Here is a 26,644-nt window from a genome sequence, read left to right as displayed (position 1 = left end):
GGCCATGGCAAGCACCTAAGTGCGGAAAGATGAAGAAAGTCTCCGTACAGAGGAGATGGATTGGCGAAGGAGGTCGTGTCCAAGGTTGGTGGTGGGCGCGCAAATAATGATGCGGAAGCAGCGGTTTGGTGGGTCTGCGCACGGTTGGCGCATCTAGACGTATGATGCAGCCGTGGAGTGGACAAAGGTGCGCGTATTATTCTTGTGTCAGTCCTTTACCCCTTCCTAACAAACAGTATACCCAGCGTCATTAGCAGTCTGCCATTGCATCCCTCAACGACAGATGCCTCTGAACACAACATGCGTGCGCGTCTTCGGTGCGCTCAAGGGGCCGACATGAATGAACCCCGGTACGAGCTTCATCATCGTACTAGCCTCTAATTGCTTTCCCCAGTCTCACAACAAGGCGCCAAGCCCCCAGCTCTGTGCCGTTCTTTCCACAATCATGTCGCCAGTCCTGTTGGGTAACACTTCTCACATCGCCTACAACATGCTGCCCTGCATATTAACAGCCAACAGTGATCAAAGAGGTCAGCCACAAAATATTCACGAGATGCGTACGCTAGTCTCCACCTGCCGTGGGAACCATCATGGCGTCGTTCGTCATTGTGCAGCAGCTTTAGTCTTGGCGAGACCTCAATCACGTGCTGCCACCTTCCTCTCCGGGCGCCTGCTCGCTTAACTCCGCGACAGTTGAAACCTGGAGAGCCGCGGGTAGCCGCAACATACAACCGCACAACCGTCGGCTCACATGTTTGGGCCCAGCATGTCTTTATTGCATGTATCTTTGCAAGAGTTCTGGGTAAACTCGCTGCTTTCGTTTCCATAGACATGGCTGCTAGAACACCTTCAATCCGCGCATTGTCGCGCTATCTGCTTCGCCCTCAAGCACCACTTCGACCCCGCTGTCAACACCATCTCCAACGCAAACAATACTCTGCTGCGGCACCTGGCGCACGCCTCAATGGCACAGTCGAGTACGATACAACGCCCATCCTCCACCACACCGCCAAGTCGTCCCTCTCAAACTCCGAGTTGCCTGCAGACATACAAAAGGGTCAGACAAAGCGCATAAACCTCTACACCGCCATTAATGAAGCCCTGCGATATGCATTGCAAACAGATGAACGCGTCATGGTGTTTGGAGAAGATGTGCAATTTGGAGGCGTCTTCAGATGTACCATGAACTTGGCCGGAGATTTTGGCACAGAACGCGTCTTCAACACTCCCTTGAGTGAGCAGGGACTTGTAGGCTTCGCTATCGGAGCAGCCGCAGAAGGCATGAAGCCTGTAGCAGAAGTTCAATTTGCCGACTATGTCTTCCCGGCCTTCGACCAAATACACAACGAAGCGGCCAAATACAGATACCGGTCGGGGAGCACCGGCGTCAACTGTGGAGGGCTAGTAATCCGCATGCCATCAGGCAGTGTCGGACATGGCGCACTGTAAGGCACCACAAATCTCCATATAGACATCTACTCACACGTCATCAGCTACCACACGCAATCCCCAGAAGCCCTCTTCACCCACACGCCTGGCCTACGCGTCGTAATACCCCGCTCACCCGTTCAAGCTAAAGGACTCCTCCTTTCCGCAATACGCTGTCAGGACCCTGTCATATTTATGGAGCCTAAGATATTATACCGCGCTGCTGTCGAGCATGTACCAGTCGATGCGTTTTACCTCCCGCTCGACAAGGCTGAAGTTCTCAAGAAGGGTAAGGACGTGACGATAGTCTCATACGGCACGCCACTATACACATGCTCAGCGGCGATAGCAGCAGCAGAGAAGGATTTCGGGTGCAGCGTTGAGCTGATAGATCTCCGGACGATATACCCCTGGGACCGAGAGACAGTCCTGGAAAGCGTGAAGAAGACTGGAAGAGCCATTGTAGTTCATGAGAGCATGATGAATGCAGGTGTCGGTGCTGAGGTCGCTGCTACGATTCAGGAGAAAGCATTCCTCAGGCTAGAAGCGCCTGTAAAGAGAGTGACAGGATGGGCAACACACACCGGGCTCATGTTTGAGCAGTTTGTCATTCCGGATGTTACTAGTGAGTCACGACGTATTGACATGCGGATGTTCTCTTTTGCTAACGTTAACAGGGGTTTACGACGCCATCAAGCAGACCATAGACTATTGAATCGATTGGCCTTGAAAAGACTGCTTTGTGAAGCTGTCATCGTTGACGCCACGCTGATACGCCTCTAGCATACACTTCACCTACTCTTCATTGCTTTCTATTTCGCGGATTTACTCATATGTGGGATTTGTATCTTTGGGAAGAGGCAAATCCGCCTTCCCTGCGAAGCAGTGTCGCTTATATTGCCCCGCAGGTCTCCTGTTTAGAGATTAACATTTGTCAAGTTGATGGCCCGCACGTACTCTGGGCGATCCCTCGCTCAGTCCATTACACTAGGTCGTCTAGAACACCACTGGGGTAAGGTCCAGATCCAGGCAAACAGTGACCACTGGCTAGGACCAAAACAATCAGAAGTAACCGTCAACATTCCAATTTAGCGCTCGCACGCGCTCATAATAGTCGACGGAGTTTTTTTGGAGTAGCCAAAATGTCAGCCAAGCCGTGACAAGTGAGCAGCTTTCCGCCTCTGTCGCGGAAACTTGAGATGTCCGGGTCATTTGTCCCAATGATAGAATCGCTGTGACTATGATGTAATCAACGCGGCCAGGAGGCGTGTATCCAATGCGATGTATTCAGACAGTGTGTAGATCCCGCGTCTAACACTGAGGATCTTTTGGTTACCGTAAAATATCTCGCAAGCCGTTCTGACGTTGCTATTATACTATTCTGTTTGTCAACGTTACTTCGAGGTGATTGCACTTACAGACTTACTCTATCGCTACGTGTCTTCAATCACGTGCTCGACTTTTGAAGCATATAAAGAGGAATCTATCATGTGAATGGATCAGGCATCAAACAAAACGTCACCATATTTTAATCCACCCTCGATTAAGTCGTAATGTCTTAAAGTAGCAACACAAAGAGACCTTGAAACAAAACATCTATACGAAATGAAACCCCAGCTCTAGAGCGGGCATAAGCGGCCTCAAGTCCCCACTGATGCTTATATAAGCAGTGATTTTCCTCATCGCTGTTGTTGAGATGTGCGGATGGCAGGTGTTGACGCTGCATCTCGGATTGTGTTGTTGTTGAGAGATTGCGGAGTGGAAGAGAGAGCTACAACGAGATTTTGAGTTTACGTTTGAGCTAGGGTGTCTGCGACTCCCAACCTCTTGGTCTCCCACCTTGGTCTCCCATTTTCTAACCACGCCTTTACCCTAGCATATACAGTATGAAAGAAAGAATGTCAAGCCGCTGTTATCTGATAGTACCCCCTAGAGATACTCAAGAGATAAATTGAGCACTCAAATCTTCTCAATGACGGCCTCAGCCAATTGCCATACTTGAGCGAGGACATCCTCTGCCACCTCGCCCTCAAGCCACGCACGCGCCTTCTCAACAACCAACTCCCACGTCTCTTCTTCGTCCTGCATCTTTTTCTCCAGAAAGAGGACCACGGTCGCAGTAGCCAGAATGCGGTCAGCATTCGTCTCGGTAAGTTGAGCAACGGCTTTGCTAGCAGCATCGCGGTCAAGCTTCATCTCATCGCAAGGTAGCTTATCAATAGCCACCCACGAGCCTTCAAAAGATTGACGCGCGATGAGACGCTGGAGGAGGGTGCCTGGATTCATGTCAGGATGCGAAAAGAACATGTGAGGAGCCATGTTCTTACCGGTTTCCTCCATTTTCTGCCTCTTGCTGTTCGGTAAAGTAGGCGACACTGGCGAGTAAACTATCTCGTTAGCAAGCTTTTGCTTGCAGTTGAGTGGTCTCTTACCTGCAAATACGGCAGAATCATCGAGGTCGTTGTCCATCAGGGCAAAGCCCAAGTCTTCATCCGAACTGGCCTCGTCAAGCTTTGCCACTTTCAAACCAGTCACGTTATCACAATCAGTTTCAGCTCGAACTTGAGGAGCAACTTTGCGGTGACGCATAGCGCCGCCTCGACCCAAGCCTTTCCCTGCAGAGCGAGCACCACCGCCGCCTGGAGAAGATTGTGCGAACGCTGAGAAGCCTGCCGATGGCGCTGTAGTCTTGTTAGTACTCTTACGCTTCTTCTTCGTAGTCCAAGGATCCCTTGTAGAAGTCGAGCGTCTCTTTCGCGGAGGTTTTTTGACGCCCCCGGTCGGAGATGGGGCAGACTTACGGGCTGCTTTGCTAGCGAGCTGCCTGCGAACCCCACTGGATGGTCCCCTCCCATATGCAGGGGCTGACATGCGTTGCATCTGGGAACGGGCTGACGGCATACCAAACACCTGAGAATTGGCTGTCGACACTTGGGCTTCTGTTAGGGACCTAATGTCAGCGATATCAAGTCTGAGAATGAGGTGTACTTACCATCCTCCAAGACCTCCCAATCGTTGTCATCTGTCTCATCACCCCGGTTCAGCATCGTGTCTAGTGCTTTGCTACGCTTCTCGACAATTTCGGTCTCGTTGGTTTCTACGGCTACGAAGGAACAATACTTGCCGCCGACCTGAAACTCGACGCCGAGACGAATAGCCTCGCGTCTCTGGAGTAGAGGGAACTGGGCGCGATATTTGTCCTTGAATAGTACGCCGGTATCACCAACGGCAGCTTCGGACAGCCAACCATGGCCCTCTTCGAGTTCCTGTGTTGCTTTGCGCGCCGCCAGCTGATGAATCATTTCGTCAGCCTCCTCTCGCACTTCAACCGGTATCTCAAGCTCCAGTGGACCTTGTGGTGAGGTACCTCTAAGTACGACACTCTTCGGCTGTAGATGCGATGACTCCGGAGACATCAGCAGGTAAACACATGTACGATTGAACGGAAAGAGCGACGGTATTTCATGGGGTGTCTGCAAGAAGACCGGGCGCTTGAGCTCGGGCAGACCTTCGAATATGTCCTTGGACTCGCCATCCTTGGGATGCTCTTCTTGGGCGTCAGGGTCGTAGAGTGAGATGGGCTTCGCATCGGAGACAGTGGCTCTCTCTTGCTCTCCCTCCTTATCGGCAATATTGAGTTCAACACGTAGGCTGTCGGTAACAGAATCGACGCTGTCATCTTCGTACTTGACTTCGAGACAGTAGTCTTTGATGTGTGGCGTGAGTGCGCCCTTAAGCATACGAACGATCTTGCTATCGAGCTTTTCGCTGTCTGCGACCATCTGCGCAAAACCTCTCCCCGCTCGCGCGACACCTTCAATGAGCGCAGTAGAAACAACTCCACCTATTCCAATAGGGAATACACGAACGTCTCCATTCTTCGTATTCTTGGAGATGTAGTCGAACAACTGTTCTTGTGACCAGATATCGCCATCGGTAAGTAGCATGAGTTCGGTTTGAAGTTCAGTGTTGCGAGCTTCGAAACAAGCCTTGACCGCAGCGAGAGTTTCTGTCCCACCAAAGTTTGCCCCAAACGTTTCGACATGTTGGATAGCCTTTGCAAGTGTATCCTGGCCATACGTCTGACTCTCTGGCCAAAGAAACGAGTGACTGCTCCCAAACGAGCAGATGTTGAACGAACAACCAATGGGGATCGATTTCAAGAATACTTTGAGTGCCGAGACCAGAGTGGATATGTGGCCTCCCATGCTACCCGAACGGTCCGCGATGAAGATGATCTCGGGCTTTTGCGACTTGAGGTTGAATTTCGGCACCAATGTCGTCATCAACGCGCGCTGATTGGGGAGCGTTGGGTGTGTCTCGAGGATCGCCTGAGGTATCCCAACGTCTTTTGCAACCACCTGTAAAACAAAGTCCTTCTCGAATTCGGTGGTACCCAAGGCGAGGGTTGCGGAGCCTTTCGAAACCGAAGACTCTTCGTCCATAGTGCTCGTTGAGAGCGATCCGAGGGTAACTTCAATGGGGTGTGATGGGGATATAACTTTCTTGATAGGGATACCTTGCGCCATCCTTACATCGACTGTTATTGAGATCCCCTTCGAATCGATGTCTGCAGAGGTTTCTTGGAGCTTGCCCGGATAGGATCTATAACGGGGTGAAATCGACGCAGGGATGGTAAGTCTTATACCATCGACTTCGGCATCGTGCTTTAACTCTTGGATGTATTTGATGGATATGTGTACAGATGCGCCGTTTGGAATGTTACCAACAGCAGTTGTGAAGACATCTGCCGCGTCAGGCAGTTGCTCAAGTAGCGCTGCGCTTTCGCCGCGCTTCTTGGCCTCCTCGTAGGTCTTTTTGGCTTCATTCTTCTCTTTGACCAGGCCGTAGATAGTGCGTTCGCCGATTTGGCAGAAGAAGTCGACAACACTCACGCCGTCGAACAACGGAAATGCGTATCTATGTGACGTTAGTCGGTGACCTTGTTCAGGCAACGTACATTTCGGCTGTAGGGCGAGACGAACCGGATCTCATTCAACGACTCCCTCGAACGGTTGACGAATGTCTGCGTCAGGACGGTGCGGGCGGCCGTTGAAAAGATTGTTGTGTGAGCATCAAGCTTTACTTGAGGAAGGTAAGTCCGCTCGTACGTCTCTGGGTGGAATACGTAACAGCCGCAGACACGACGGGAAGAGCTAATGCTAGCCATGATTGCGACTGTGTCTTTGCTCTAGTGTAGATTGGTTACAATTGGGCGGGGATTAGTTTACGCGAGAAAGTGTTGACATGGGATTCAGCTGGGAAACAGGCGAGACGCTCCTGATATACTTCACCGTGTGGGCTGTTGCCTGATGTGTCTTGGCAGGGACAGTGAATGCTATCCCCGCAGGAGCATCGCAGACCTCCTATTGGAAGAGCACGTGATATCACTCGTAGAACAGGTGCAATTAGTATGAGTCACAATCTGCGGGGTCTGCACTACTATGGGATATCTCTGGACGCCTGAACCTGTATTATGATGCTGAGCATCGATGACTCCAGCCATAGTCTGTCCAAGGCGTTCATTTTGACGAGCCTGCGGTTCTGTGGTATACTCACTGATCATCCTATTCGCTCCACCAAGGTGTTGAGCCACTGATCTCTACATCTGATTTCCCAAAGCTTACAGGGTGAATCGCGCAGGAAGAACTGTTTGAGTGCCTTTCTCCTGTCCGGTCGGTGGCGACGCAATGCGCACGCAGGTAAGTTCTCGACGCGTTGTAAAAACAATTTGATGCCAAAACTATCGCACCGCAATCGTGGTGGTGTCTCGGTAGCGACTCCATATAGATGATGGCTGTATAACGCGTAACGTGGTGTAACAGGTGTTGTGTGCCGCTGTGACGCAAGAAGCTGATCTGATGAGGTTGGGACCGTGAATCCCTCAAGCTGGCACAATGATGAGCAGCGAGCGTGACGAACAACTTCAACGATGATTTCCGAATCCTGTGTGTAGATGAACGAGCAGTTCGTGATGGTTGCGTGTGGGTTCAGCAGGGGGAAGAATCGCCGAAGTGTCGCGTCGCCCGACCTCTCAGACAGCCAGTGTGTCATGACGTCAGGCATCATCGCACACTTTTGAAACCTCTCTAGCCACGACAATATATACATCGCTCTTTAGTCATATATGTCCTTTCCCCATGTTCAAAGCCTCATAACCAGTCTTGACGATCAAAATGGAAATCCCTAGTTACGATGCGTTGGTGTATTACGCCACACCACCCAACAGCTACATCGGCACCACTATTTTCCTTTCTTATATCGTCGCAGCACTTTACGCGACTATTGCGATTATCTACTCGCTATACAATCAATACACGGTTATCTTTCACACATCCAGTTCGTCAAATGATGAAAAACTCGGTGCAGCGAAGGCGGTGCGAGCGCGTCACATCAAGATCTACGCGTTCCTTGCCTCAATCAGCTTCGCGACATTATCTTATCACATGCTCATGTTCCTAATAACGCACTATCTGGAATGGAGTGGAGATCAGACCCGGAGCTTCAGCAATGTCAGCGTGGGAAAACTGAAGACATGGACGTTAGAGTCAACCCTGTTCCAAGACTTTGCACAAGATCTAGTCAAAGACGCGCCGAATGCGGTATGGACCCAGACTGCGATACTAGCGACGTGGTTCTGGAACATCTACATGGGGCAAAAAAGTATGCATTCTACAAGTCACCTAAAGGCGGGCATGCTAACATGTAATCAGCGAGAGCACGCAGATACGATACCTCAACGATACGCACGTACATTTTACTCGGCCAGATCCTACCCATTTCCTTCGCGGTCTTACTTTTCCTTATCCAGCTGCATCTTTCATCTCCGGATATAGCTCCCACGTCAGCTGCAAACAACGCAGCTAAATCCGATTCGGCGCCCAAGCGTCGCAAGCCAATAGCAACACTGCAAATCCCGAACATCCTACTCAACGCAGCTCTACTCGCTCTTCCAGCCCTACGATCCAACTCGATCTTCAGCGTTCTACTCCTTGTAACGCGCGCTGTTCTATTACTACCGCACTCCTCGGCCATGAGCCTGAGGGATGCGGATGTAGTCAAGTGTATCACTGTATCTGGCGGCTTCGCAGTCGCAAATGCCGCGATGATGAGGAAGGATCTCACACTTGGTGGTGTTTTAGGGTCTTTGGGAAACGGTGGATATGCAGTCAAAGCGTTAGGATGGGATGCACTTTTGGGACTAGTAGTATACCTGGTATTAGGGTGGGGAGGCGGAGTCTGAATGATATCGACGTCAAACGATCCGAATCGACTGCACGCTTCAAATTTAGGTGGAGTATGCAGGATCTGCTGTTCGAGGAAGCATGACGATAAGTATGCGTAAAGAATTTACGCAGCACCTTGAGATTTCCAGTCAAATAGTCATAAACTCGTGAAGTGTTCCAGGAGTCGATGTAAAAATAAGCCAGCTGTTGTTTACACTCTTTGTATGCGGCAGATATACAGTTACGCAGTGATGATAGAATAGAGTCGAACTCGCTGTCTTCCTTGCGAATGGGTCGGCATTAGCTGTATGCTAGCCTGCACGAGGTTCGTGGCAGAGTTAAATGCCTATCAAGAAGAAGCTTACTTATTGAAGCACACCTGTTATAATCTACCTAGATGTATACAATATATTTTACTCTGCTATATGTTAATGTAAAACACGATGTATACGTCTAGGATATACTATGCGCCTTAGAGTGTAAATCAACTTCACGCCTAGAATCTGTGACATGAGCATAAGGCAAGTCCACGCGCCTAGAATTGTCATCATACTACTATCAGAGATATCCTCTGTAGAGAGTTTCTTGTCATCTCGTCATCACCTCTTGGGTGGCATAACCATATCCCGAACTCGTTCCCATGAATACTCGTATCTCTCGTTTGCGTCATCCACACCGTGGATGAGACCCAGATGGTCTTTGTAGTCAGATTTGCCCTTGCCATTGACTCCGAATAACTCCACAGACACAGAGCCTGGAAATACGCAGGGGTTGCCGGCGAATTTTGGAAGGAGGCTCTTGCGCCGTTCCCCATCTGTGATACCATGGGCGGTCTCCACAGTCCGCAACAAGCAATCTGGATTGAACGGATTGATTGACTTGATTGGTTTAACCAATCTAATCAATCCAATCCGTCCCTTCTTGAATTTGCGCCAATCTGCAAGCAAATCAATCTTAGACCTTCAGATTGATTGATTAGATTGGTTAGATTGGTCAGATCGTTATTCCAGGAATGTAGATTAAGATCGAGTAGTCCGCCTGCATTGTCTGTGACATCACGTGATGATAAGAAAGTCACGTGCATATAAGCCGATGAAACAGCTTATCACGAATTCGGCATCTGCCTCGGAGATTCGATAACTCCTATGTATAAATTAACCAATCAAGTCAATCAAGTCAATCTGAGCTACTTCAAAATAGCTTCAATCAATCCACAATCAATCAGCAGCTAGGCTGCTGACAATCAAGTCAATCGACGACTCTGAGATTGATTGGATTGCTTGTTGCGGAGTCTAGCGGTCTCTAGATGGCGCGCAAACGGAGCGCATGACCACGATCTGCTAGAATAGAACCTGGACTGAGTATTAGAGCTGCAATCGACTACAGAACAGCTAAAGGTGACGACGTACTGGTCCTTCAGGTGGGCATGCGGCCCGCCTGCAGCAGGATGTTCCTAGATGATGTGGTCTTGAAACAGTGACTTTTCTCCATTGTATACTGTAGGGTCCGTACAGCCTGAAACAAAACAACTGGTTCTGATATGAATTTTCAATTCATGCTCGGCCAGATCGCCTTTGCGGGCGTATGACTTGTTGCAACCTGTTGTTCCACATTTCCATGATTTCCCAGCTTTGGCCTTGGTCTTGTCCTTTGTTGGTGACAATGGTGTTGTGTACCTGCAGTTATACGAATAGAGCTTTATTATATTTAGATCTGTCACTGTATACTCGAAGCCGTTGGATGCATTTGAGCAGGAAAATGTGAGGGGTGTGGCTGCAGATACAGTTGTCGTCGAATCGGCACCTGCGGCTTCCGCAACTTTACACTACTTAGCCGTCGTGCTAAAGGTTTAGATGACGTCAATGGATGCTATTACACGATCTCTTGCTTCAATACATGCTATTGTAAAACAGGATATATGCCTTTAGGAAACGTTATGCGTCTTAGAGTGTAAATCGACCTCACACACAGAACATATGTAACATGAGCACAAGGCGGTGTAAGGCCGCAGTAATAGCGGCGCCTGAAGGTCTTCAGTATACTTTGTGATCTCCAAACAAAACGTGATTCGTCATGAAGTGTTCCAGGAATCACCAAGACGTATTGAAACCATTTTCATTCTCTCTTGTGTATGCTGCAAGTGGACAGCCTGTATCAGGTTCTTGATGATAGCGACGACGACAAGCTGGAGGATGGTCGTCGCTGATGATGGATGGTAGTGCCGACAAAGCTACTCCACGCTTGCATCGGCTTTTCCACTGGCTGGATGGCCCGAAACCGAAAAATTGCGATCTTGTCTCTGGTATCCTGCTACCAAACGCGTCAGCCGACTGCACTATGGACATACTCTCCACCCACTAAACATCGGAGACAGGTGGCAGGAACTCGCCACCAAGGAAGTCTGAAATCCGAAATCATGAGAAAAAATCTCACGGCGTTTCACTAATATATACAGGACCGGTTTAGCACCTAAGAGATGTTGCTGGTAAGGGACAGGAGCAATCCAGACCCTGCCAGCGCCTGGTGGATAAGTGCGGAAACCATTCAAGGATTTACCCCAAAGGTGCTTCGATACTAGGCTCAGTAATCGGCACTAACAAAACCTCTTTCGGGGTATAAAGGTATTGACTGCTGCTGGTTCGGGTTTAGGAGAAGTCCAGATCCTGTACAGGCGCGACAAACATGGCAGCGTTCGTTCTGCAAGCACTGGAAATTTTCATCATCGAACGTTGCCGTCTACATAGCTATTCGCGCTTTCGGGGAAGAAGGAGATAAGTGCAGCCTGACGGCTACGTGGTGGTCGTGGAAAGTTTTGTAACGATTGTTGAGCTCACGAAGTACAACACAGCAAGGCCAAAAGGCGAGATAAACGCCTCCGCCACCCATGAGAATGGCCCCTGCACTAAGGATGACACGCTCAATCAAAAAGAAGCTACCGTATTTTTTTCCTTGATCTGGCAACTGTGTAGATCCGATAGTAGAGCTTGGAGAGATTCGCATGGAAAACTTATTGCATGTATGTAGCGTAGTGCTGAAGGAATGTTGGATGCAGAAGTCTGGTGTTCAAAAGTGGCTGGGTCTTTGCGCGGCAAAAAGAGCACAAAAAGAAGACTTGCTCCGGACTCGAACACAGGTCATCGCACCATAACATCAACGAAGGAGCGAAATCAAAGAGCAAAAAAATGGTAGCTTCTCTTTGATTGAGCGTGTCATCCTTAGTGCAGGGGCCATGCTAATCTTCTCTGTATCGTTTCAAATTGACCATAAGCCCGAAGGCGAAGAAGAAAGGAATATTTTGATATATATATTGCAAATTGTTTTTGTGGAGGTAGTGCCGCGGCGTACCGCTCCAGGGAGCTGAGCGTGGCCCGGAGCGTCGAGCCCCCTGACTTCCGAGGTGCAGCTAATCACCCGAAAACATCGAGAGCCCCGCATACCATGGTTATGCAGTGCATTGGGTTAGCTTGTCGTGTGTATAACTATCGCTCGCTGCATTACTTTCTCGCTGCATACACTGCCTTGTCGCAGTATCTACCCAATGAAGACGCATATGCAGGGGCATATGTGTCGTTTGCGGTGTAGCCACAACGCGTCGAAAGACATCTCGATGTTCGGGCTTTTGTTCTTCTGTCGTGTGCCACAGTTTTGAAGATCCAACTCTGAAAATCACACACCTTACTCCGCATCTCTGTATCCTAGTCTCCCAATCTCAACCTACGTCTTCATCTCATATCCACGTCTTCAGAAGAGCACACCAAAGTTATGTTATCGTAATCAGACATTTCCAGACGAGCGCTACATGTATTCCAGAGTCGCATCGTCAATTACAGACTGTATTCTCAAAACCCAGGTAGCCTAGTACGTGGCGAGCCCGCTCTCCAAAAACGATGCAGTGCCTTCTCATGGTTGTGGAGTGTAGTTGCTTCACGACGTGCAACAGCATTACAATAGGTTCTTTGCGAACAGCATTTTCCCCATAGTCCAAAAAAAAATCATGGGTTCCACTTCCATGGTGGCGACTTTGTCTACAAACTAGAGTTCCATCGACTCGTGGTGGCGACGTCATTCAAAGCGCATCAAGCAATCAGGTCATGGCTGCGGCGGGCGATCGCCAGGATCAATAGGTTCTTCACCACGATGCATGATCTTGTTCGGGTGTTATTGGCGCCTTGCAGTGGCTTGAAGAGTGTGCCTTGATTGTATATGTCATCAAGTGCGGATCGGTAAGTACTGGTTAGTATGGACGTCGACGAGGAAGGTCGCTATTGTACGAAACGTCACAGTCACGTAGAGTAGTTTAGCGCACACTCGTTTCGTACAAGAGTGTGCAAGAACATCATAGCTACTACCTTCAAGACGCTCTTTGGCAGCTTTTACCGCTTTAGTAGCCAGCGCAAAAGCCTGCATAAGAGTCCAAGGTACAATCGCCGGGTCCGGTCCTCATCATTCCTTCCGTGAAGCGCCTCATGTTTGATTGGGTTGGTTCTCTCATTCGGCAAGGCTTAGTGCAGACTAGCTTGACGGACAGGCCTTGCCAGCATCACCCGCCGTCAAACCCCTACCACCCCACTCCTCTTGCGCATGCTTCAACACCACAATCACCAGCATCACGACTCAACTGATGTTGAATGCATGCACTCTATACTAGAGATCATAGCATATAATATTGCGCGTCAATGCGTGCGCATGGGTTTCAAGACATGCGTTTCGCCGAATGTTCAGCAGCCGCCAGCTGTCGAATGCTCATCCCCAATGCATGATCAAAGAGCATATGGCGCACGCCGTCATAGCAAAGGGAAGCCAACCAGTGAAAAACCAGTTTCCTTGCTGTGGGCTATTACAGAAAGACTACGCCTGTCCTATGGCCCTCTACTAATTTCGCGCCTCTCAATGAGAGCATGGCCTGGCAAACCGCGCGCGTCCGAGTCTATGCTCTTGCAGTTTGGGCCAGGCAGTTCTCACTGATGCAGGTACGGGCAGAGGCTCCTTCCAGGTCCACGTGCTCACTCGACGACCTCACTCAACCGTGCGGCACCCAGGAAACTGATTTCCCGATGCTGTGGCGCCATGGTGTTGACAGTCTGCATCACCGAGCGCTCCTTCCGTCTGGACCAAGCGCAGTTGTATCGGAGCTCAATGACATATGCCTGAATGATGGTACCTTCCTCTCGAAAGAATTCACAAACCCTCCCGCTCACTGTCGTCCATCTCCCCATGCCGTCCAACTTTTACCTCCTGCCGGTTTTCGCGAGACGTGTGCAGTGAACCAGAACGTTCAGTCCTCTACGCCCCTCAGTAGGGTTTCATACAACACTCAGCAGTGCCTATGCCATTTCCTGTGAGTGCTGGCCTCGCCTCGCAGCTAGAACCAAGCATTCGAAATCGACAGCCAGTATGCCCTCGACTGTCAAGTCTAAAGATGCCATGGCTGAAGACGACCCGGCATACGACAGTTCCGATGTCGACTTCGACGAACCCGGCGCCGAATTCAAGCATGTCGGTCACAAGTCCATAAAAGCAATGCTGGAGGCCCCTTTCTCGCGAACCGAAAGCAAGAAATGGATTAGGCAATTGACCCAAAGTGGGAAGTGGCACGAGCGATACGCCTGCTGGTTATGGTGGAATCGCTTGACAGCGTTCCGGGAGCAGCTGCTGTTGAAACCGTGAGAGGCCGTCCTAAAATCTAGTTTTTGGTTCCCTAACGCTGACCGGCATAGGAAACGTACAATGCCCACGCACGAAGACCTGACCAGGTTCATCGTTCACTTCGCCTCCATCCATAGCGGTCGAGGAACTAATGGCATCCTCAACTACGAGACCGTGCGACACGGCCTACTATATCTAAACAAGACACTGATCTTCAAGTACGAAGAGTGGCACCTCAGCGCACATGGGAGTGCTCAACTTCAAGGGGCCTTGGACCAGCTCCTGCGTGAAGGGCAGTTGACCCGTGAGTTGACCCGTTCGAGGGAACCTGTTGGAGCCGTAGTCGTTCGGCGGCTTGTGAGGGCTCTATATCACGACGCCATTACGACGGGCACACAAAGCTGGAGCATGCTACTCAATGACATCGCCATCATCGTTCTGACGGCGTGCTTCAACTGCCGGGGCGGTGATCTGCTCGGTGACTCATCCAAGGGTAAGGACAAGCGACCCGACCTTCCAGGACTTAGGTACTCCGACCTGGAGTTGGTGGTCGGCCAAGGCGGCACCATCAAAGACATTATCACGAGAGTAAAGATGAGGAACGCGAAAGGGATGAAAGATGACGAAAAGATGTTCTTCTATGTCTCCCGCAACGCCCTTCCAGACGGTTCCGACAACATCCTTTGCGCGGTCAAGATCATACTTGTCTTAGCACTTCGATCGGGCAACACACAAGGAACCTCGATTAACCAAGTGCTATCCATCGCTAAGGCGCGCCAGGATCGTACGATTAGATGGCGTCGTCCCGGTCGCCCCGTACTCTGCGCTGCAATATCAACGACGAACACCCCCGACTACGAGAGCTTAGCTCCCAGGCAAAGGGGCAACAAAATTCTGATCAAGGCCAATGCTATTCTCGGAAACACGTTATCGATGAGTATGCATGCGTTGCGGTTCGGCAGTGCTGCGGATCTGATGGCACTCGGGCCAGAAGTAAAAACTGGTTTCTCGATGGACACGCTCGCGAACGAGCTAGCTCACACCCGGACAGCTCGCTCCAAGGGCGTGGGGTTGATATATGCGCAATCGTACTCTACGAACGACGCTTGGCAGCAGCGTGTGAAGCTTACGGCAGACAAGTTTCCGTTTCAGAAACATGTGATCGCTACGAATGACCAACTCCTACTACCACAACAAGCGGATGCCGTGAGCCGAAAGCGAAAGCGGAGAGTTGCCGATGCAGAAGGGGATGGCGAAGCTCGACATCATGACACTACCCAACGTCGAGACCGGTATGACCATGAGCCGACGACTATGGAAACCCATAATGCCAAACGTCAGTCGGAAGCACCTTCATCAGCCCAATACGCCCTGGAAACTTTGCAAATACAGATCGGTGCCGGCCAGACTTCACAGGCACGACAGACCTTGCTGCAACTGATGGCACACATTGATAACACAGTGCCACCGAACCAGGAAACAAAAACCAGTTCTCAGGACATCATCAAGGACAACAAATTGGATGACGATGACAAGCATGAAGATGTTCTGCTAGACCATGCCATATTACTGAACGACATTGGCGAGCAAAGGATGGCCCCGGATCACATGCATAACGAGGCAATTGATGCATTGCTCTTGGGTGGTGAGGCTCCAGTAAAGCTGGACTCTACGAACCGGAGTCAGTTCTTATCCTCACTGACGGGCGACCCGGCCGAGTTCGTCCGGCAGATGGCGTCCGTCAACGTCATCCGAACCTCTAGCACGACGGCTAAGCAGTGGAAAGTTGCGGAAGCTGCAGGTTCCGACTCGACGACAACTGTATCTACAGCCACACGCTTCGTGTTTCCCTGTTCAAATGCATCTAACGGCTGCGGTTATACAGCAACAGATCTAGATATCATGAAGCTCCATTCGTACAACTGCGAGCACACAGCACTATTGTTACCAACAAAGGACAAGACTAAGGCCAAAGCCGGGAAATCATGGAAATGTGGAACAACAGGTTGCAACAAGTCATACGCCCGCAAAGGCGATCTGGCCGAGCATGAATTGCAAATTCATATAAAAACCAGTTGTTTTGTTTCAGGCTGTACGGACCCTACAGTATACAATGGAGAAAAGTCACTGTTTCAAGACCACATCATCCAGGAACATCCTGCTGCAGGCGCGCCGCATGCCCACCTGAAGGACCAGTACGTCGCTACCTTTAGCTGTCCTATAACCGATTGCAACTCCAATATTCAATTCAGGTTCTATTCCAGCAGATCGTGGTCCTGCGCTCCGTTTGCACGCCATCTAGAGACCGCCCATAGCATCATAGACAGACAACTGCGCAAGAGCCTCATTCCAAAATTTGCTGGCAACCCCTGCGCATTTCTAGGCTGTGTGTCTGTAGAATTATTCGGGGTCAATGAGAAGGGGAGAGCTGACTACAAAGACCATCTAGAGCTCATCCATGGAGTGGATGACGCAAACGAGAGATACGAGTATACATGGGAACGAGTCCGGGATATGGTTATGCCACTCAAGAGGTGATGACGACATGACAAGAAACTCTCTACGGAGGATATCCCTGATAGTTATAAGACAATGCGAGGCGCACGAAAGTACTTGAGATGATACGGATTACGGTGGTCATGACATTTCGCAGGAATAGTTGGACGTTATAATGTATATATATCCAGATAGGTCGCTTCAAAAACTAGTTTTCGAATACTAGCAATTTGCTCTTAACTCTAATATGTATACGGGGTATTATGGCGCCTCTAATGTTATATTACTTCGTCTGTTTTGCATCCCCATAGCACACAACAAAACGAGCGGCTCTACGCTTCTGCAGCATGGCTGAGACCGCATGCGTAGGGTGCGTCGTTTATCACAACCAGGCAAGGAAGCAATCCTCCAGATGTTACAGCGATACGGTCCATAAACCGTCAGTTTCCACGACATCTGTGACAGCAAAAGGCCATTGTCGTATCGCTCAAATCAGTACAAGATGTTACCTTGTCTTATTCACATCTTGTTGGTCATGCCGCTACTCTGCATGCTTCTTCTCGCGTGAATGATATCTGCCTTTTCCTCACACTCATTCCACTCAAAGCCAGCCCATGCCGCTCCACACCATCATTTGACAGCTCGCGCGAAAGCGTTTGCAGGTGAGAGAGCCTCGTTAATATCAAAAATACACATTCAACCTCCACCACCAACACCGACACCTTCTTTGCTTTTCAGTCTTTATCACGACGAGACTCTTAATCAATATTCTTGCGTGCGGCTAGTTTTCCCGTCACATTCGGCTTACCACAATTGTTCGACGCGCCCCGTGCCAGCCCATAACCGACTTCACCTCACATTGCGGCGTCGGAAATCGCGACGACACCAATTCCTTCTTCCGTCGCAAAACACCATCGCCTACGCAGCAGTCCAAGCAAGCATCCAGCTTCTGCCTATGATCCTCGATCTCTGCCACGCAGTCTAGACGGCATTTGGATACATCATACACGCGCCTTAGGACAGTGGTCTATCACATCAAAAGGCAGTCAAGACAAGTAAGTAAAAACTAGTTTTCTACTAAGCAGTCTGTTAAGCTAAAGAAGGTAGCCATGGTCCCAAAGTCTAAGCCCCCGAATAAGCCGTCAAGCGCGACGCCGAGAGCACGACGCTCTGCCCAGACACCCACTCTGTCCAAGCCGTCCACCATCACCACGCCTAAGAAGACCAATCCTCCACAGAAGACGAAACAGGTAAAAGCCCATCGCAGTCGGAAGCCTGATGCGGTCGACAAGGTACTCAAACCTGGTAAAGAACCAAAAGATTTCGTAAAGTTGCACAAGTATGAGGGCGAGATGGCCGGCTATACCAGATTCAATCGCGTCGACCATTTCCGGCATTTCGCCATGACGTCTACAGTTCTTCGCCCCTACGTACAGGCTTTCACGGACCGCAATGACATACAAGTGCGGCAGAAGAATGTTCTGGAGTATATTCGAGATCAGAGTGAAGAGATGAAGACGGATAAAGATCCTATCGAAATGTATCCGGTACAGAACGACGGTGTCCATGCTGTCCAGAGAATGGCCCTCGCTTGCGTGCAGATGTATCGCCAGATCGAGAGAACGGCGGCAGGAGAGCTTCCTTTCATCCAAAAGCACGAGGATGACGCCATTGCTGCTTTCACCCGTCTTACAGGCCGTAAAGTACAATCTTTCGATGCTACCACACTACAGGTTCAGAGCTTCGGGCCTTTCGCCGCCCATGGAGAAGGGGATCTAGAGCCCTACAACCGATGCTTCAATCTGCTCATGTACGTGAACTGGGCACTAAGTCCCGCGGTATGGCCTGTCAGATTTGGCAATACATCTTGGGATGAGCCCTGCGCAATCGTCACAAGCCATGTCCCACATTGGATGCGAACACGAGAGGCTGTGAAGATACAGGCTTGTCCGGCGCCGGATAGTGCACATAACGATTCGATGGAAGAAAGAAAACCCAACATCGAGGTACATGTACAATGGAAGTCTCAGGCAAAGACCCCCAAACAGCTCGAGTTGAACAGGCACCTGGAGGAGCGCGACATGAATTACGATCTTGTGAAAACGGCTGATATACTGGTTAGGCCAGCAGCGGTTGCTGCTGAGGTCCGCGACATCATCAGAGCACGGTTCAGCATGGACACCATAGACGCCCAGATCCATACCTTGCAAGTTCTCTCTTCAGAGACAAACATCATGCAAGAGAAGTGGAGCCTCGTTCAAGAAGTGCTCTGGGCACCAGATGCGGGAAAACCGGTTTTTCAGATGACTCTACGTCTGAGGGAGGAAGGGGAAGTATTATGGGAGAACGAGGAGATTCCTGGATTGAGCAAAACGGTGCTCGTCACTGACGGCGAGGACGTGCATCTAAAAGTGGTACTACAAACGTCTGACGATGATGACGACGACGGTTCGCATAACGCCCTGGTCGACACGATCAACCGGTGCGCCGGTACGAGCGTTGATACACTTGACAAGATGCTTAAGAAACACTTTGGAGGACGCAAAGAAGACTTGCTGAAGTTCTTCACGGTTGATGGCAAATCATACGATGTCGAAACGCCCGAGGGGAGATTAGGCTACCAGCGGAAGGTCATGGAGGAGTTGACCAGCCGCGACCATGTCCAATTCAAGGACGACAGCAAGAGTAGGTCTTTCGGGAAAACCCAACTCACACCTGCACAACTGCAGTTGTTCAATGATGCAAAGCAAGATGGCCAGTTGGCTGTCATGAGCCTCCCGGATGGAGGTGAGGCCCGACATTACACGCTCAACGCTGTGCATACTGGAACGCAAGGCCAAGTCGGGCTGCCCATCGAACCGAGTGCCATCGTACTCCAGATGACAGCATTCAAAGCTTCAGATGGCCGACTGATGTACCGATCTGCGCTACCAGGGTTAGAAAAAACCAGTTTCTACCCATACCAGGTCTCTGGATGTGTGGCGATGCTCGTCGCGATGTTCGGATATGTTCCTCTCCTTGAAAACGCCACGGACGAGGTCAGAAAGGTGGCGCAGAAGCTCAGAGGCCTCGCTATTGGCGGTAAATTCCTCTGCGATCAGACTGGAATGGGAAAATCGAAGTTATCGCTTCTGACGATCTACTTTGCGCAATATCACATCACGAGGAACAAAGATCACCAGCGAATCTACAAGTATACCAAGCTGGCCGTACCCTCTGGGGTTATCAAGCAATGGGCTGATGCGATCATCGATGACTTTCCGACCCTTCACCTCATGATATCATACGATGATTCGGGCCTTGGTGAGAGCAAGTATGCACGACATTTTATTAAGTCTACCGCCATGAAGAATATGGAGCACCAAGAGTTGTGGCCCGAACGGCATCGGTACATATTCGACAAGACAGATCCAAGAACAGGGGCGACTATAATTTTAACGACACACGACACGCTGCCTACGCGCACTTTGAAAGGCGAGAAGGTTATCGTCAAGGAAGGTCGGCGTTACGACCCGGATGTGCCTGCGACAGAAGAGTTCGATCCACACGAGAAACACGCGGATGGTACACCAAAACATTGGGCCATACCTCCAGTTGAGCAGACTCAATTTTTCGGAAACCAGAAGGGCATGGTAGGTATATCAATGCTGGATGAAGCTCATCGCCACAAAGACAAGGAAAGTATGCGATGGAAAGCTTTCAAAGAACTCGAAGGTGACTATGTGGTTGTAATTGGGGCTACACCGATGGCGAACGTGGGTGTTGTGAGTGGATCCAAAAACCAGTTTTTGAAATCAGCTAATCTAGAGACAGGACGCAATAGCCCAACTCGAACTCCTGTGGCCTGCTGCTCAGAGAGCTTTGAATAAAGCGACAGAAGAAGAGCAGAAATGGGTCTTGGATCGACAAAGGTCGATGAACATGTTCATAGACGGAGAGAAAGAGCTCTTAGACCCGCTTGATCCTCGACGCATTGGATTTCTACATCCTGCGACTGTCCGCCTCCTACTCGAAAAAGGAACCGTAGTCGACCAAGCACGATACTTCCATCTCACCGCAAATATACTCTGCCTCTCCCGATCGATGTCAAGCAAAATCCCGATGGATTTCGATGGCAAGGAAGTATATGACTGCAAAAACAACATGAAGCCCGTTTTCATGCAGACCCTCTCCACCGAGTTTCTACCAGAAGAGAGGTCAGAGCAGCAACTACAACACCGCGACGCGTCTCTGCGCTTTCTCCAAGCGTGTAGAGCCTCTTCCAATACAAAAACCAAAGGAGGAAAGGATCGACCTATATACCCCGTCGCTAAAATGAGAGAGTTAATGCTTACTACCGCATCTACGAAACTTCGGATCTTCAACCAGATCTGCGCGTCTATCGGTCGAGATACTTTAGTCGACTCCATGACAGTATACAGAGAGAATGGTTTCGACGGATGGGCATTTGTCAGGTTCATTTGTTTGCGGACTGGAGAGGCCGCACCTGACACCGCCATCGCCTTCATGCGCTTCATGTGTGAGGGCTCGCCCTTGCTCCGCGCGCTCATCAAGATCATATGCACAAACGATATGTTTCTCAAACCGCGCAAACACGGAAAGCTGTTTGTTCTGGACGATACGCCCCTGGTAGCCATGTTCCTTCATTGGGCCCTCAACATGATGGGTGTCAATGCGACGCTCTTCCATTCGGGCCTAACAAACGATGAGCGTAACCATATGCAAGAAGACTTTAACGACCCACACTCAGATACAGACGTCATGATCAGTTTGTATGATGTTGGTGGATTCGGCCGGAACTTCCATAACGACTGTTCCAATGGCGTGTTGAGCAGTTCTGGTAAGAATCAATCGGCGGAGACGCAAGGCATAGGTCGATTAGTGCGGGTAAGCTCTCAAAACCAGTTTTTACTAACCGATCGCATTTGACAAATATCCTCTAGGCACCACAAAAGAACGCCATTAAGATTATCAAAATCTTCGTCAAAAACAGCATATCCGCGTACAAGGAATTCAGAAAACGCGACAAAGCAATCATAGAGTTGGCTACGAGAGCTAAAGATCCTGACATCGAATCACTGCTTGTGGACGTGCTAAACGACTACCAAGTCACAATTCGCGAGGCGCAACAGGACCCGAAAAACCAGGAGCTCATGAAGAAACTAGAAACAAAGGCCATCATCGCCTCTCAACAGACTCAACTATTGGCTGTGACTGTACCAGATGCGAATGACTTAGGTACACCTGAGCAAGTGCGCCCGAAGCGGATCCCTAGACCGGTTGATCGATATTCACCCGCAGACTACGACGACGATGGACACCTAAAGGTGCTGCCAAACAATACCCCATCCAACTCTGGAAGCGAATATACAAACGATTCCGATGCAGATCCCGTCTCGTCAGACGGACAAGAGGATGATGATCACGAGGAAGACGATGATTTTGCTCTAAGTGAACGTGAGGTTGATGACGACTTCGATGGGTCACTGGTTTCTGACGATGACGATATGTCAGAGAATGAATCGGAAGCTACAAGAGAAAAGAGGAAAGCGTTGGAAGCATCAAGAGCTGAGATGCGAAACGAGAACCAAGAGCACGAGGGCATTCGACGGCTGAAATCTTTGCTCGCGTCAGACGGGTCCAAAGTGTACACAAAAAGTGACCTTGAAAAGGCCGCTACCCTGAAGCTCGCATTGGAACTGGTATATTGTGCTCGGTCAGGGATAGTCTATGATCGTCCGACAAGTATACACGTCGAAGTAAGTGACTCGAAAACTAGTTATTGTATCCAGTTAGCTAACCTTGACCCAGTATTCACACTTGCATGACAAGCTCCGCAAGGCAGTAGATGCAAAGATAAAGATTGAAGCAGATGTCCACGCCAGACTATCCGATCTGCTGGATCGTGGCAGAAAGACCGCTCCAGACCAGTCCCAACACCTGTCAGCATTGGAGCCCACCGCTGCCGTGCGACCTACAGCAACAGACTACGATACCATGAGCGACAACCAGTTGAAGGAAAAGCTCATCCAAGCGTCATGTGAGTCGGACATCAGGGAATGGACTAGAGTACAGATGCTCAGCTGGATTGAGGACAAGAACCTCGCAGAATGTAAGCGCAAGTATGGAACAAAGTACGCGAACTGGCCCGAACGCTACCTTCGGATGGAGCTGGGAAGTCGTTCAGATGAGCGGTCCACAACGGAAGCTAGCAGTGTGGGCGAGGTGACTGCGGCGTTACAGCGTAGTGATTTCACTTTAGAGTTCTGTATCCACGACTAGGTATCGGCTGCGAGGTGGAGCAACTGCAAGACATCCTGGACAACATGTATCTCGTTCGCGTCCGACATCCCACAGAAAACTAGTTTTCCGTTCGGATAAGTGGGAGCGGAGACGATGTAATGGAGGCGACTCGTCTAGTTAGATCTTGATATATCAGTTACGGGCGATCACAATATGCAGAGATTTGAAACCCCACTGAATGGTCAGGCTCCCTTTCTGATGCAACTGCATGTGACAATTGACGATACAACGATATGCAACAGAGTCCTGACACCTGCAAGGCCTTACTAACGCAAATCTGGTGAGTGGAAAACTGTCTCGCTAGCGCGGCTCGTGTTTGCCTCTACCCACAACAACATCGACACCATCATTATTCCACTGCCTTCTCGATAACCACTTCACCCCTCATCAACGCCATACATACATCATGCCCAAAAGGAAGGATATGCCTGCTGTTGCTACCACGAAACCATCACCGGATGCATCATCGCCGATCTTCTTCTATGGTCCTCACAACGTTCACGGCCAACTCAGTCAGATGTACATGAGCCCGTTTGAGAACACAGTTTTCACATACGGCGTCAGCGAAACGAGGACATATTGCTGCGCTGAGCAGTATTTTCAATTCGCAAAAGCATCCTTTGCAGGAGACACTGTGAGTTATAGCTGTTGTGGAGAAGCGGGCCTTAGCTAACGTGTGAAAGAAAACAGGCAAAAGAATCATGGAAACGAAAGATCCCTTCAAGCAGAAAAGGTTGGGAAAAGCTGTCCGCAACCTCGATGTAGAGGCGTGGAAGCAAGGTATTGCCCCATCCCTACTTTACGATAGACACGCCACTAATCCAAAGGTCAAGTCCGCTACCAGGTCGTTTTGAAAGCAACCCTCCTCAAGTTCACGGTATCCGAAAATTCAGCTGCTCTTCGCGCAGTCCTATTCGCCACCAAAAATCGAGAAATAGTTGAGGCGTCGCCGGATCCGATATGGGGTTGTGGCCTGAAGCAGGCCCAAGCGGAGAAGTTCAAGGGCACGACATGGCCTGGGAGAAGCTTGCTCGGCAAGGCGTTGATGGATATTCGCGAACGGCTCGTGAAACAAAAGAGGTTGGATCAGGCCGGGTTCGCTCCGTTCGGAGAGATTGTGACGAAAGGTGAGTGAGCATAAGCGGCATCAGGCTTCCGCTGGTGCTTATAGCAAAAACTAGTTTTGCTACTAGACATTTCAACAGACTAATAGATGTACAGAAAAGGGCGAGAAGTCTCCATGTTATAACGGAGATGAGGTGAATAAGAACCCTAGGAACGCAGCATCTTCATCCGAAACTCAACAGCAGCCCTTTCACCTAGACGATCTGTTCGACTACGAACCTTGTGCTAGTGGGGCGATAGTAGGCGACGTAGAGCAGGAGGGTGGGGTGGACACATCTATGGGCGATCACAACGTTCACAGACCCGTTGGTGCAATCCAGGGCCAGACATATTCGCAGTAAGTCAGCGAAAACTGGTTTCTAGCGGCACGCGTCTAACCTGATATTAGTTTGAATAGAGGACAAAATGACGAGGGATCACTCACACCAATGGACATTGATCGAGTCCTGAGTATACAGAACATGAAACTGTGGGATACACAGTGGCAAGTAGCCACCCCGGCTGCCATGGCGACCAATACAACACTGGAACCGGGAATCCAGCCCCATACAACAAATGATGCTCTAGATCAGAATCTCCTGCCCACAAAGGAACCGCCGATGTACTTCGACAGCAAAGTCAACGGTTTCTTGAGCAACCAGAGCATTAGCGAGTTCACCAACCAGGGTGTAGCATACCATTCAGTTGAGCAATTTGTTCAAGCCATGAAGGCCAAGTTATATGGACACATGGACGCATACGACATGATTATGGATGAGGCCGATCCACTTGCGATCGCGGAAATCCACGTCTCACTCCCTGAAACTTCCTCTCAATACATTTGGGAGTATAGCAATAGTAAGTTTACTCTGCGCTTCATACCTCAATCTCTAACATATCCTAGACGAAGGGTTCACTATGCAGAAGGGAATTCGCCTTAAGTTTGAACATTCACAGCAATCTAAAGCTCTCCAAGACCAACTTCTAACGACCAACGATCGTGTGATTGCTTATCTATCGGCTGATAATTACTGGGGTATAGGTATAGAAGCCAAGGGATTGGGTGCACACACTGGAAAATGGCCAGGTCATAACAGGATGGGCCTTATGCTGATGCAACAGCGGCAAGCCCTCAGAAACGAGCAGACGAAAGAAGTACATACAGGATAACGATAGGCCATGCAGAGGAAGTTGGTGGTGGTGGACGAGGGTAGATAGAGATCACATGACGTTACTAGGATTTTCTATCTCTCCCGCTCTGATCGTGAGCATTGGTCAAGCGCACCTCCAGGTGTTGGTCTTACAGATTGGCCAATGCTCGAGTCATAACACTATGCATGTATTTTTAAACCCGGTTTTTGTTAATTGGGTACGGCAACTTAAAATACCAAGGCTGTTTACTTTACTGATTTTGATAATTGAAGCATACAGTCAAGTTCAAACAGCAGTTTCCACATCAACTAGCCGAATGAAATAGGAGCGCTGCAAGCATGATATCTATTCCGTGACAATAGGTGTCGTTCGGCTTATGGTAATATTTTCAGAATTTCCGATAGACCGTAGTCTCGTTTGACAGTCACGGAAAACCAGTTTCGAGGTCGAACAATATACGTTGACGTACATGATGTGGTGAATACCCAAGCCGGCCTCGTGATGCATAAGCCTCGAAAAAATCGCAAGGCGTTGAGTGACCGTAGCACTAAATACCTGCTTGAGATATATCAATGCTTAGATATGTATAAGTCACATCGAAAGGAAGGAAAGAAGAGAGTGTTAAGCAAAAGGATGATCCCAAAGTTCCGAAGTCATAACTGTAGAATCGAAAAATTATTGCAGCCCGACCTCAACACGAACTGATCGTTTGATATGTGCAGACAATCAGCTCATGAATAAGACCAGCTGTCGCCAAGGCTACATCCTGTATCTTTTACACGCGGGCAGGCGCCGGAACCATTACTCAACGCATAGCACGCATAGCCCCGCGTGGAGTCGAAGTCGCGCTACCGGCACGCTAGCGTTCTGAACGCCGAAGGCACTCTCATTCATAAATCCTGGACTTTCTATCTATTGGCATCACAACCTCGCCCAAAGCTTGCACGACCAGCAACAGAGACATGCCACGCGCCGATTATCAATCTGGGTCCACGAAGAGCTCGAAGACACCGGATACAGAGTTGGAGATAACCGGACCATTCCCCAAAGGATACAGTCATGTACCAGATTAGCGCCAACAGTGGGTGAGGGCGTGAGCCCCAGCGAAGGCCGCTGCCCAAACTTTCGATGAGATTGACTACAGATTGGAAGTTTCCTATCGTCCCCAGTATCTCGCTTCTACCAGTCATGCTCCCTCTTCGTCGCCAGGGCCACTGATAAAACGATGCGCTTGTAAACCTGGCACCAAGAGCTGTTGAGACTTATTCCTCCATGCTTCAACTCGGGAT

The 26,644-nt window shown here is 49.8% G+C and overlaps 6 protein-coding genes across 6 annotated transcripts; 5 read left to right on the top strand and 1 right to left on the bottom strand.

Annotated features, from left to right (window-relative positions):
* Positions 1-831: 831 nt before the first annotated feature.
* On the top strand, positions 832-2,143 carry ALTATR162_LOCUS898 (uncharacterized protein; the record flags this gene model as incomplete). The annotated part of the gene is made up of 3 exons (XM_043308492.1): positions 832-1,445; positions 1,494-2,053; positions 2,106-2,143. The coding sequence occupies 3 exons, from the start codon at positions 832-834 to the stop codon at positions 2,141-2,143; spliced, it is 1,212 nt and encodes a 403-aa protein (XP_043164427.1).
* A 1,244-nt stretch (positions 2,144-3,387) lies between these two features.
* Positions 3,388-6,598, bottom strand: ALTATR162_LOCUS897 (uncharacterized protein; the record flags this gene model as incomplete). Its single annotated transcript, XM_043308491.1, has 4 exons — positions 3,388-3,815; positions 3,861-4,109; positions 4,421-6,348; positions 6,414-6,598. 4 exons carry the CDS (start codon positions 6,596-6,598, stop codon positions 3,388-3,390), a joined length of 2,790 nt encoding a protein of 929 aa, XP_043164426.1.
* A 1,006-nt stretch (positions 6,599-7,604) lies between these two features.
* Positions 7,605-8,671, top strand: ALTATR162_LOCUS896 (uncharacterized protein; the record flags this gene model as incomplete). Its single annotated transcript, XM_043308490.1, has 2 exons — positions 7,605-8,091; positions 8,142-8,671. 2 exons carry the CDS (start codon positions 7,605-7,607, stop codon positions 8,669-8,671), a joined length of 1,017 nt encoding a protein of 338 aa, XP_043164425.1.
* A 5,377-nt stretch (positions 8,672-14,048) lies between these two features.
* On the top strand, positions 14,049-16,838 carry ALTATR162_LOCUS895 (uncharacterized protein; the record flags this gene model as incomplete). Its single annotated transcript, XM_043308489.1, has 2 exons — positions 14,049-14,317; positions 14,372-16,838. The coding sequence occupies 2 exons, from the start codon at positions 14,049-14,051 to the stop codon at positions 16,836-16,838; spliced, it is 2,736 nt and encodes a 911-aa protein (XP_043164424.1).
* A 1,067-nt stretch (positions 16,839-17,905) lies between these two features.
* On the top strand, positions 17,906-23,078 carry ALTATR162_LOCUS894 (uncharacterized protein; the record flags this gene model as incomplete). The annotated part of the gene is made up of 4 exons (XM_043308488.1): positions 17,906-20,560; positions 20,610-21,683; positions 21,740-22,555; positions 22,608-23,078. 4 exons carry the CDS (start codon positions 17,906-17,908, stop codon positions 23,076-23,078), a joined length of 5,016 nt encoding a protein of 1,671 aa, XP_043164423.1.
* A 427-nt stretch (positions 23,079-23,505) lies between these two features.
* On the top strand, positions 23,506-25,373 carry ALTATR162_LOCUS893 (uncharacterized protein; the record flags this gene model as incomplete). Its single annotated transcript, XM_043308487.1, has 6 exons — positions 23,506-23,733; positions 23,783-23,879; positions 23,933-24,226; positions 24,321-24,561; positions 24,613-25,061; positions 25,108-25,373. 6 exons carry the CDS (start codon positions 23,506-23,508, stop codon positions 25,371-25,373), a joined length of 1,575 nt encoding a protein of 524 aa, XP_043164422.1.
* Positions 25,374-26,644: the final 1,271 nt, after the last annotated feature.

Source organism: Alternaria atra, assembly GCF_907166805.1.
Source record: "Alternaria atra isolate CS162 genome assembly, contig: 21, whole genome shotgun sequence".
NCBI lineage: Eukaryota > Fungi > Ascomycota > Dothideomycetes > Pleosporales > Pleosporaceae > Alternaria > Alternaria atra.
The sequence above is the reverse complement of the archived record's forward strand: the minus strand, read 5'-3'. Positions and strand labels throughout refer to the sequence as shown.